The following is a 13,031-nucleotide window of genomic DNA, read 5'->3' as shown; positions in this document are numbered from 1 at the left end:
TGTATCATTATCGTGAAACAGTTAAGGATTAGTATTGAGGAAGAGAACCTCATAAAATAAAAAAGAAAAATTGGAAATTATAAAGGAAATTGTGTACATTAATATGCATTATCTATTTATCAATTTTTAAATAATATTTTAATTATAGATATCAAATTAATAGGAAATATTATAGAATGTTAAAAATATTTATTTAAAAATGAGAAAATATATTTTGCCATAAACAGAGATAACGGCAAATAAATTGTTTTAAAGACAAGATATTGCTGGCATTATTTAAATTACTATGTTTATTGATTTTTAAATATACATCATAGTCAACTTAATAATTATATATATATATATATATTGTTATATAATTTGATGGTATTTATATTAGTTAAAAATTATTGAGTGGATAAAAAAATAAATTTTATTTTACTTTTTCCATTAATTACTAATTCCCCGAAGATAGTTCATTACAGAAATTACACTTGTTCGCTTGTCTAATTCAAAAATGGCCGCCTTTATCTCGTAATTGTTTTGATTCAGACTTCAGACAGTGATAGTTTCAAGTTGTTCTAGAAAGTTTTCGTTGAAAAATATAGAACTAGTATTTGTTGAATGTAAAGAATACGTTTTTACGTAAAAGTGTTCCATCTGTTGTTATTTTTATATCGATATATTTAAATACGTAATGTCGACAAAGTCCTCTGTTGATTTGCGAGCAGAACTCGCTGAATTAGTGAAACGAAAAGCAGAAATAGCTGTAAGTATCGAAACAACTGTCAAACTGCGTCTGTTTTAAACCTATTTCTATTTCCTTGCAACATATTTGTATAATACAAACATTATTACTGTCATTGCTACAAAAAGAACAACTTCATTTAGAAATATTCAGTTTCAGAAGTTTCTGGAAAGTAGTGATTCATCGCTCGTGTCTTGAACATTTTATGGTTATGTTTGTCTAACCTCTCGATTGTTCTTTATAACAATTAAAACTTTTACTTTTTGGTTTATTTAACTTTCTAAGCTGTTAACTATTCCTATATGAAATGTTCTTTATTTGTGAATTTTTAATTTAATATATTTAATTTCTAGAATATTTCAAGTTATTTTTATGTTACCTAAATTGTTTACTTTCATATCAATGACCATATAAGTAACTTCAAATATCATTACTCGTATGTATTATATTTCTAATTTTATATACATTTATTGAAGAAGGGATTGATTAAAGTAAGGAATAATAATTTTTCTTCTTTAAATTTTCTTTCTTCATTTTTCCTTCACAAATTTAAGATATTTATTTTTTCTGCTTATGTAATAAAATATACTATTGTGTTATATAATGAAGTTATATATTGTTTACAATTCTGTTATTATACAAATTAATGTTGTATAAAGCCATTCATGCTGTTATATTAATAAAAATAATATAAGAATAATGTAATGAAGCTTATAAATAATTATCAGTATTTTTAATTACTTTTCTAAATAAAATTTATAACAATATATTAATTTATTTGTTAATGCCATATTGTATATTAAGAAATAAATATTTGTCTAGTTAAATTATTAATTGAAGTTTTACAGTTTTGATTTTTAATATATCTTTCCTACATTGTAAAAATACAGAGAACATATTTTTTAAAGATGAAAGATTATTATTACTGGAATTAAAAATTATTGTAAACAGTTACGGTAAAAATAAAAAATAATCGCTATTATAAAATTGTAATTTTTATTGCAGTAATTGGTTAAATTACTTTTTTTAATAATAAAAATTAAAATTTGAATAAGAAGAACCATTTATATAATTTTTAATATTTGCAAAAGGGAACTAAAACTTAAATATAATCTAAATAAGTATAAATACTATTTTTTATGGCACTAAGATTACAAGTTTTTTAGTTAAGTATTGATATTCAGTGATACGAAGGAAATTAATTTTATTTCATGATTTTTATAAAATATTAAAATTTTACAGGATACTCTCGCCAATTTAGAACGTCAAATCTATGCATTTGAAGGTAGTTATTTGGAAGATACACAACTATATGGTAATATAATACGTGGTTGGGACAGATATTTAGCCAGTAATAAAAACACTAATAGCAAAGCAGATAAACGAAATAGGAAATTTAAAGAAGCTGAAAGGCTATTCTCAAAATCTTCAATCACCTCTATGGCTGTTAGTAATCAACAGAAATAAATTTATTTTTAAATCTGAATTTTTCACTCAAATTATTAGTTTGCAGAAATCAGTTCAATACTTTAGAATTTTAATAAAAGTATATAGTAACATACTGAAATGATTACAATTAATTTAATATAATATAAATATTTTTGTTTTTATATATTTTATCATATTACAAATTTTGAGTTAGAGAAAATAAAGAGAAAATAATGAAATTTAAAGGAAAGATAAAAATTTGGTTATTACATTTACTTCTAATGTGATAGAACTTAAATAAATTCAAAGTATTACATTCTTACAGGCTGTCAGCGGACTCGTCGAAAACACCCAGGAAAAAAGTAAGGACCTCAATGGATATTCCTGAGATAGTTAATTCTAAAAAAAAAAGAGTACAACTTATTTTTCATCCTACCGTCCCTTCCAGCTTTTCTTTTCATCCACTCCTTGACAATAATTCTTTTTAGTTTTTAAGTCCTTGATTGTATTTCTCTTTCTTTTTAATGTATTGATCAAACTGTCTTCCAAATGAAAAAAAAAAGCATAATAAATGTGGATTGCGAAGCAGAGTTGATTAGATTAGCGAAGAAAGAAAATTCGAAGGATATTTATTACTACTTCGAATTTTTGTGGAACGATTTTTGTTTTTTTTTTGTGTATTTAAGTTATGAATAAATTTTTATTTATTATTTCAATCTATTTCAATAATAATTCATTTTTAACTTTTTGAAAGTAACTTTTAGCGTAGCACTTTATATATTGATTTTTCTCTGTCTGTTTTCATCTATATTCATCTTTTTTCTGTATCTAATTATAAATAAATTCAATGTCTATTTCTCTTACCTGTTTCGAAGTTTTATGAAACGTTATTCCTCGATTTAACAATTCTATCTACTACATTGCTTTATTCTACATGTATGTTGGTAGTAAACTTGTAATTTGCTTTTCTTGTATATGTTGAAGGTGTAGAAAATATTAGCTTGGCATTGTTACTTTATTTTCTATATTTATCTTTTCTCTCTATCTAAGCTTTAAATAAATTCGTGTTTTCTGCATTAGTGTGGGTATAAGAGAAATATATCTTTTATACTCTCAATACAAAATAATTGTGCTTATAATAAGTGTTTGCAGTAATATTTATTAAATCAATCAGAATGTGATAAAGTAACAATCATTGATATTTAAAGTGTTTCGTGGATTTCTTTTAGCTTTGTAAAAAAGCATTTTGATGTAATACACTTTCATATTCTTTTCCTATTTGCTTTTAGGTAATCTTTCTTAAAATTGCAGAATGCTATGAAGTATAGAAATGTAGGTTTTGATCGATTAAACGATTTTTCATTTTAATTGTAACAACTTTATTGTTAGATTTATTTTTATTGATGTTTCACTGTTCATTTCTCTAAATTTAATGAATGTTGATTGTAATTAAATTATATATGGAAAATTATTATTGGTACTATATAACAGTTTATTTATCATGTTATAAAATTTACATAAACAACTTTAATATTTCAGAAGTAACATACCTTCAATAACTACTTAAGTTTCAAATATATTTTTTTCAAATGTACCAATACTCCTTCTTCCATGTGACTCATATGAGACTTCTTATTCGATATATGATACTTAATTAACGGTTCTTATGTCTAATAGTTTAATCGATCAAGTAAAGACACATTCGAGGTAACGACAAGCGGTTAAGTGACTTGACTGATTAATTGCCTAACGACTAATCGGTCAATCGATAGCATTGCATCTGGATAAATCGTACAACTGTCAATCGAATATTCGACTAACTTCGAACGGTCGATCGAGCACGTGCCGATCGGGGATCGCGGTTTTCCCATTCTGAACTTGATTCCAGTTGAGCGGTACAGTGAATCGGAGTCGCAGATCGGCAACAGCGGTAGCGAAGACAATTGCAGCCTTGTAAATTCTCACGGGACGACGGCCAATAACACCAACGGTAATAAGGAATCATCTGGGAAAAACCACTCTGTAACTGGCCAGTATAGTCAGAATGGATCTCTCGCTTCATCCACCGAGATTGCTGGACAATTTGCAAATGGACACGCAAGCAATGGCAGCCTTGAGCACGTGTCCTTGAAGGAGAATACTGGAAAAGATTCTTCAAAAAATAAATCTGGGAACAATGCGAAAAAGAATAGCAACAAGAGATCCAGAAATAGGTAGAATAGACCCAAAATGATGTGATTTTTAAATGGTCCATCTGAGGACTGTCAATGGGACATTTTTTTCTTTATTCAAATTGGATTCTGTCGATGTACCAGATCTCTGTTTTTTATAATAAATGCACCAAGAATCACTGAGTTTCTATGGAAGAGTAAATGCTATTATTAGCATTGTTAGCAATAAGAATATACAAGATAAAAGCTTGGGTAATAAAGGGTGTTGGTCATTTCGCCATCCAGATAGGATTCCTATTTCTGTTTCTATAAAAAACATAATTATAAGCCAATGAATATAGTATTGTATAAAGACAAATTTCAGGTCTAGGAATGAAAAAATATCAGTTGCGTCAGTTACTTGCACAGTATCATTGGTTTCAAGACAAGACAAAATAGAGTTAAAATTGTTAGCTTTTTATTTCTTGTAATCTGTTACCAATAGTTAAGATCAACTAGATTTAAATATTACTATGAGAGATACTAACAATTTATATTTTAACTTTCAATTTTAATAATATAATGGTTTATGTTTTTAAAAGCTTTATATTATAAATAGTTAGCATTCCATTATGCTTATCATATAAGATATATTATTTTATTTTAGTATTATATAAAAGAATCAGAATTGACATTGTAGTTATACTAAAGATAAAAATGATAATTGCACATAAAAATGAAATCACATAATGGAACTATTTGTTATAATTACATTATGTTAATTTAGAAGTTCCAATTGTTAGTTTCCTTCAATTTTATTTTTAATAATAAGTTTTGTAACATCAGTGTATCTATTTTTTGTAAAATATACCTATTCACACTTGTAAAATTATAATTTTAGGAAAAATATTGAAAAAGTGAAAAAATATTTTTTGTAACCACCGTATTTAAATAAAGCATTGTTAATAAAGAATTTGAAATTAATTGAATTATGGATATAGATTTTTATTTTCGATATTTTAGATGTTTTAATTCTTTTCGAACTAATAAAGTATTTTTTGTTTAAAGAACAAGCATTAGACAAACATAGGAATTTTCAAATTTTTAATTAAACTTTAACTTTGTAAAATTTTTTATATTTTAATATGTATTTATATGATAAATTTATTTAATTTTTAAAACTAAAAGTGATAGTCAAAGATTAATCATGCTCGTAAATTAGGTTTACAAAAATAATTGAACAAAACCAAATATTTGTGATAATTAAAAAATATTTGAAAGTATCTTTTTGTTCTTAAATCATTCAATTTTTATCAAAATTAAACGAAATATAAAAATTATATAAAAAATTACAACTAAATAAATAACCTATGAATAAAATTTCCAGATTATTTATGGAAGCGATGTTTTACATGTATTTACTAAAAATAGATACATTACATTACATTCTAACACACAATCATAAAGTTATGCTTAATTTCGTTCTATAAATTTTCATATTTTCATTAATTCAAACTAAAATTTAATTTACAGAAAGGAAAAGTCATTATAAAATAGCAATAATTGATTATACAGATGTGAAAGATATACATATTGCATATCTATATAAATTAAGAATGAAAGTAAATACTTACATTTATTAATTCAAGCTATTCTGTCTTAAAAATATAATTTTTTTACGTATCACATAATGGTTCTTTATCGTTTGTCGCATTGATAAGTTTGTATAAAGTGATTAAATATTATTGTACCATTTTTTACACTTCATCACACTTAAATAATAAAATATTATTCTTTTATTCTTTCGTTAATTTTGTTTCCCATATTTAATTTCTTGTGTTTCAAATTCTTTTAAACGTTAAATTATATTGCAAATATATGACAATAACAATAAGATAAAATTTTATCATAATATTTTATAAATTAACATGAAATGTAATTTCAACGAATTATGTTAATTCAAACAAATTATATTCTTTTATATTTCTTTATTTATTTCTTAATGAATTAATATTTTTTTAGAAGTTAAGTAATCTTAATAAAATATTCATAATAGAATGCACTATAATAAATTACTGTAGTGTAATGTAAGAATGTAAAATAAAAAAGAATATAATATATAGAATATTACTAATTATTTTGTAAGAAATAAATTCCTGCGTTTATAGACGATAATGAAAAGATATATAATATACGAGAAATATGTCATATTAGAGTATTAAAATAACGGTTAAATCGGTTTTAGTATTTTATTTATTTAAAAAACCATAAATAAAAGTCTAATAATTATAAGTATTACTATTTCAAATACTAAGATACATTTTTCGCTACGAGAACTTAAAATAATTTTATGGTGTTTAAATGGAATTATGTTCTGTTTACACGGTATTTAAAAAAATATTAAATATCAATTTTTACTCGTACTTAAGAAACATTATCGGTATGTAAAATATTTGTCATAAATAGTAACATCTTTTTTATATATTTACTCATAAAACTCACTAGCACAATTTAATTAACAAAATTAAGAATATTCTATATATCTCATATACTTCTTCTGTTAGTCAAAGTAATTGAAAATATGATCTTACGAATTTTTGTTTTCAAGGCAATTTTATTTTAAATCAAATACAAAATTTTTTCCGTAAAATATTTAGTTTACCTTTAACGATGATTAGGAATAACAGTTGCAGGCAAAAACGCTTTTAAATTACTGTCTTGTTTCGCGTTCTTCGGAGGCTCGTTCCTAGTTACGACTGCATTGAAGCCATTATGGTCATCAGCCGTGTAAGTGACTGTTCGAATCGACCCGTCTGCCTCTACCACAGAATATTCGCCCTTCACGGTGTCACCGTCTCTTTCTTCCCATGCTGACTTAGAATCGCCAGTGTATCCGTCTAAGACGCCATAGTTAAATGAATATCTTGGATAGGCCTACAGAAAAATTGCATATCAATTTATAAAGAAAAAGAAAAATCTATATAAATTTAAAAGAAGAAAAATGGTAAAATTAATTAAAGAGAAAGCAAGCGAGAATAATAGATAAACAGAATTCTATTATGAAAATATAATTAAATTAAGAATTTACTGATAGCTTTTGTCTAAAATAAAATAAAATGAATATATAAAAAAAGTTACAATTAATGTAATATGAAACAAGAATTTAATTCATATAAAGCTTATATAAATAAAAATATAATTGTTTATATAATTGATGAGTTTAATGTACAATAATTCATTTTTTGTATTTGTTCAAGAATAAAATACACTCAATTCTTTTTTTATGCAAACTTTCTTTTACACGATTTTGGTTTAACATGAACTATTTGTATATTTCTTATAGAAATTAATTAATTCTGATTGTTACTTAAAACGCCTACATTATTTGCAACAAATAGTACTTCTTCATAGTTTTCTCTACTCTTATTTATTATATATTAAACAATAAAAAAAATATTTCAAATATATACAATTATTTCTCTATTTTTATTTATTACATATTAAATAATAGAAATATTTCAAGTATATACAATTATTTCATAGCCCTCCTCATATTATTTATTTTATTTCTTTTTTCATTCCTTAAAATTATATTTTATTTTATATAATAGTAAATCCTTTCTATGTAGAAAAGAATGTTTTGTTTTTATAATCTAAAGTTTCGTTATTAATTAAGTAAATTTATTAAGAATGCTCATAAAACTTTTTAAAAGTTCTTCTATATAAGTTACCGTATATTCTGCTTCTTTGTCATTTTTTGTATCAGTTGCGAGAACAGCAGATGCCGTTTTAAAAATCGGAGGAGCAATATATACCAACGATGATGTCTTTGGCAATGGTCTGTACGAAATTGGAGTAGAAACTTTCACGTAAGTCGGAAGTGCTGGTTCCACTTTGCTTCCAATTGATTTAAGGGTACAAGCCACTGGCACTGCAGCGCCACTCGCGGAGATTGCATCGATTGGCGCGCAAGGAAATCTTCTAAATAAGAAACATTCGTTTTGATTATATAAAATGATCCAAAAAACTTGGACTATTATACTTGTTGAATCAGTGAAGTCTTTCCACATCTAAATTTATATAATGCTTGTATGTTTATGATTTCTTCAATTATTGAATAGCTCGAAAAAAACAAATTGTTTTTTTATTTACTGAATCAATAATCATGATAATAATAAAGTGAATAAAATTGTGAAAGACTATAATCTTACTGTTGAAGTACACCAGCAATGATCAGCCGTAAAAAACAGCACAAAATCACGATCTATAAGAAAAAGATTTATATTTATAGTGTTTGTATTATATATGTTAGATTTATAAAAATTTAGTACATAAAACTCCTTTAGATAGTAAAACGCTTACTCCAAAGCTATTTACTTTCATCATACAAAAAAATCTCAAAAAATAATGTTTTTCTTAGTCCATAAATACATATAACGGTCTATCGCGCGTATATATAATTATTAAAATCCCCATTACAGTAACAATTATTAACGATAAAATACTTCATCAATTAAAGAACATACTATATTTATAGTAAAAACGATATACAGTTTTTAAAGAAGTTTAAACAAATATCCAATACTTCGATTAATCTTCAAAATATAAATATGTGCGAAGTTGCAATGAAGACTCTCGAGAATCGAACGACCTATCGCGCATGCGTGCACTAGTTCTCATTGCACAATGTGCCTACTGCACTCTTAAGGAGTGCCGCTATGTAAACTCTGAAACCAAGATACAAACGTGTGCGTAGGTGCTTTATCCAGCGGTTCTCGAACATGATTCCTTAACAAAAAGTAACCTAAATCGCAAACCTTCAATACAATTAACACGCTCACTGTCCGATAAATTGGAAAAAGGATCTAGACGTTTCCCTGTTCGTAAAAAAAGATTATAATATGTCAAAGTAAGTCGAGTGAATGCAGAAATCGATATTTATATACGTTTCTTACTAATTGCGAACCGCTACATTAAGCAACCGCACTTTCAACTAACAACCGCGGAGACACGAAATAAAAAGTGATCGATACATTTAGAAGTTTATAAGATTGTTACTTTTTACTGTAGTAAAATAACTTAATATTAGCACTTATAAAGGTAAATTGTATAATTTGGCTATATTAAAATTATATTAATGTTTTATTTCTTATGGTATAAAAATGATGCCGTTTTCTTTCTTTTTTTTTAAATTTATAATATTTGTTGAAAACTTTTTATTTAATGATCGCCAAAAAGTATTGGTTCTTAATAATAACAGTTTTTTAATTCGATTTTTCAATTTCTTTCCTTTTTAAATTGAGCTAGATCGAATATTTATAAAAATTCTTTTAAAGTAAAAAATATCAAAGATCAAATGTATTCTTCTAATTCTTAAAACAAAGTATTCATAGTGTTTCATATTATTTTATAAAAATAAGTTATTTCCATTAATAATTATAATAATATTCTATACTGAAATATATTTTGTTTTAAAATATAATTTGAATATCTGTATGTAAGCAATTAATTTTAGAAAATTTTGCAAATGCAAAAATACGAAATAAGCGGAATAAGTTTGAGAAACATACTTTTAGTTCGTTCTAAAACTTTCAATCTAATTTTTAATGTTCAATCTAATGTTTTATTATCTTATATTAAAATTTAATTATAAATAAGGAAATTTTAAAAGATATAACTTAGTGAAGTTTTTGCAATTTTTGGTATAGTAATAATTAACTCATTAATTTGATTAATCCTAATTTTGAAATTTTTTTTGCTGTTTTTAAAAAATGATGTATTTGTTACTCTAATAATCTATATATCTCAATAATTCAATTTAAGTTATTAAGTTATTTTATGTACAGACTAATGCACCCATATGTTTCATTTCGCCAATATTTAAATTTAATTTTAATTTTTACATTTTATTATAAATAAAATTCAATCAGATATTTTTTTTACTTGTTTTTACATTTGTTTACAAATTTAAAATAATTCACGTATATTGCCAAAGCGTAAAATGTAAAAAACTTAGCAAAACAATTTTATTTAAAATAGATGTATTTGATAATCTATAATACTTTTTCTTTGTAATAAATTACTATTCTTTTGAATCGTTATTAACAATAATTTTCGTTTTACTAACCTTATCAGTGATACTTTTAGAAAACTGCGTCTGCATGTTTCAGGAACGATAAGAACTACAGTTGATCAAATTTGCACTAAAGAAACACTATTTCAAAGTTCTTCCTGACCTGCCATTTATTATTAAAGGTTGTTATCAATAAAGCATTGTTTTTCGAAGGAAAAATATTTTTTATAAGTTATATAAATTTTTATAATAGTAAACTATTACGATCAGATTTAATAATAGTTTTCACAAATACTTTTACATGTATACACATTTATAAAGAAAATTTAAACGAAATTTGAAGAAGATCTAACAAAACTTTCACGACGGTCTTTCAGAGAATAGAACATCAGCATCCAACTCATCTTTATATACGACTTATACAGGGTGGTCTTACGATGTTTAAAGCATTTTTTCAATATTTAATATATTTTTGATGCATTGTTGAGAAGATCATTGAGACGATTTGTTGGATGAGTAGAAAATAAATAGAAAAATTTAAAAATAAAAACAGATAATTATATTTTTAAAAAATACTAATATTTAACTGAATTATTTATACGCGTAATAAGAATTGTTTATATCTATAAATAGAAAATTATTAATATTTGTATATCTGTACGAATTTAATTATCGTCGGTAATAATTTGAATATTTTATTTTTAAGTGTGAAGACAATTTAATATTTTATTTATAATCATATGTCAAAATCTCAATTTTTTGGTATGTCAATTGCATTTTGGTAGCACTATAAAAGAAGCAGAATATTTATTGAAAATAAATTGTTTGAAGATAAGTTCATTAAATATAATTAAATATAATGTATTATGAGTGATTATGATTAAATATAATGTAACTATGAGACAATAGATTACGTATTCACATCTTTTTTTTCTTAAACTGTCTATAGATGTTTTCTTTAAATCAATCTCAATTGCCTTTCACTTATTCTTGTTTTATACAAGTAACAGTAAAATCTAAAGGTATTGCAGACAAAAAAAAAGGAAAAAAAGGAAAAATTTACATTATTGACTTCTTATATATAAAACGATGTTAAAAATAAGAAATTACATAACCAATTCAATATAATCCAGTTAACTTTGTTTTTTATTGAATCATACAATAGTTAAATTATTTTAGTTTTCTAGTATACATTAGATTATTTACTTACATTATTCCTATTTTTATATAAATAACGAGGAAATTCAAACAATGCTAAAACAGAATGGGAAAGATAAAATAAAAAGTTCTCATGATTTATACTTTACATATGATAAAAATCGAAGATTGTATATCGAGGATTATATGTATGAATTGGTATAATCTTCGAAATTAATTTTTATGCTTTATTAAATTATATGTATAATTGAATTATTTCAATCACCCGGTATACATGAGACGTTCACTTACATTTTTTGGGTCTCTCTTGATATACAACGAGGGATGCGCAACATGTAGCCGTGGGAACATCACCTGTTGAAACTAATGTGGTTTAACGTCCAATTCAATAGTAACAAAATATTCACAATCCTGTAATTGATTAAAATTTTTTTAATTTAAACGTTTCATGATTATTGCTTAATGAAAAGTTTTTAATAGAATATGCATATAAAGAAGTTAATTTCATCCAATTTCATATCAGTTTAACACATTCTTTAATTTATTTAAATTTTCAAATAATTATTAATATAATGATCCTTTGTTTTACTTTGTATGTTTCAAATATATTATAATTTGAATCATTTAGTAATTCATCATCCAAATTTTGCGCAGTAAAAATTTGTATTTCGTTTTGTATTAAACAAACATAATAAATAAATATATACTACTCAAGAGCAATATGTTTTACATAGATAAACCTAAATAAATGATTTTGCACTTATTCATTTAATATTATTTATAACAAAAAAGTTATTTCATTGTTTAAATATAATTTTCAACCGTAAGTGTCAAAATGTAAGGTTCAATTGTATACTATAACTCAATCTGTTTTAATAAATACATATCCTAGTATTGGAAATAAATTTCTAACAGTAATAAGAAAAATATCGAATAAAAGTCATTGTCAATATAACACATATATAACCTCTTCAATTCCATTTCTTATCTCGCATAACAATTCAGCAAAAGATTTAAAAATAATATTATATGTTTGACTATTATTCACCATCATGTGATCCAATCTTTTTTAATTTTGTCTTCAAAACTTCATTGATTGTAGAATTCCAAATTCGAATTATTAAATTGAAAATATCCTTCCAATAGCACAGGAAGTAAAATTATAAGAAATATATATCATAAAAATAACTAATATAATTAAAACTATACATCTAATTTTATGACTATAAAAATAATTACTATAGAAATGAATGGAAATATACTTTAATTAAACATAGGAAATATCAAATATTGTTATATATTGTGTCTTTTAATAAATATTTTTAAACTTTAGAGTTTGTAATTTTTAAATACATTTTTCTATTTGGTATAAATATTTGCTTTAAAAATATTGTATAGATATTAAATTTATGTTAACATTAACATATAATGTCAATTATGATTTGCTATTATAATTCATTAGAGGCAGGTTAGAAAGACAACTAAAAATTAAAGA

At 24.1% G+C, this 13,031-nt stretch overlaps 2 protein-coding genes across 2 annotated transcripts; one reads left to right on the top strand and one right to left on the bottom strand.

Moving 5' to 3' along the window:
- Positions 1–560: 560 nt before the first annotated feature.
- Positions 561–4,652, top strand: Eaf6 (chromatin modification-related protein EAF6/MEAF6). Its single transcript, XM_017910308.1, has 4 exons — positions 561–748; positions 1,970–2,173; positions 2,481–2,517; positions 4,044–4,652. Exons 1-4 carry the CDS (start codon positions 677–679, stop codon positions 4,370–4,372), a joined length of 642 nt encoding a protein of 213 aa, XP_017765797.1. The 5' UTR covers positions 561–676; the 3' UTR covers positions 4,373–4,652.
- A 2,317-nt stretch (positions 4,653–6,969) lies between these two features.
- Positions 6,970–10,468, bottom strand: LOC108554891 (cuticle protein 19). Its single transcript, XM_017910304.1, has 4 exons — positions 10,433–10,468; positions 8,517–8,569; positions 8,037–8,286; positions 6,970–7,239 (listed from the first exon to the last, which is right to left on the bottom strand). Exons 1-4 carry the CDS (start codon positions 10,466–10,468, stop codon positions 6,970–6,972), a joined length of 609 nt encoding a protein of 202 aa, XP_017765793.1.
- Between the last annotated feature and the right edge of the window lie 2,563 nt (positions 10,469–13,031).

This window comes from Eufriesea mexicana, unplaced genomic scaffold, assembly GCF_001483705.2.
Source record: "Eufriesea mexicana isolate 0111107269 unplaced genomic scaffold, ASM148370v2 scaffold93, whole genome shotgun sequence".
Lineage (NCBI taxonomy): Eukaryota > Metazoa > Arthropoda > Insecta > Hymenoptera > Apidae > Eufriesea > Eufriesea mexicana.
The sequence above is the reverse complement of the archived record's forward strand: the minus strand, read 5'-3'. Positions and strand labels throughout refer to the sequence as shown.

Excerpts from the sequence above, each read along its gene's own strand:
- Eaf6 (XM_017910308.1), top strand. The coding sequence starts at position 677 with ATGTCGACAAAGTCCTCTGTTGATTTGCGAGCAGAACTCGCTGAATTA. Across the intron at positions 749-1,969 it reads AACGAAAAGCAGAAATAGCT|GATACTCTCGCCAATTTAGA; the intron begins GTAAGTATCGAA and ends AAAATTTTACAG. Across the intron at positions 2,174-2,480 it reads CTTCAATCACCTCTATGGCT|GCTGTCAGCGGACTCGTCGA; the intron begins GTTAGTAATCAA and ends ACATTCTTACAG.
- LOC108554891 (XM_017910304.1), bottom strand. The coding sequence starts at position 10,468 with ATGCAGACGCAGTTTTCTAAAAGTATCACTGATAAG. Across the intron at positions 8,570-10,432 it reads CTAAAAGTATCACTGATAAG|ATCGTGATTTTGTGCTGTTT; the intron begins GTTAGTAAAACG and ends TTTTTCTTATAG. Across the intron at positions 7,240-8,036 it reads ACAAAGAAGCAGAATATACG|GCCTATCCAAGATATTCATT; the intron begins GTAACTTATATA and ends ATTTTTCTGTAG.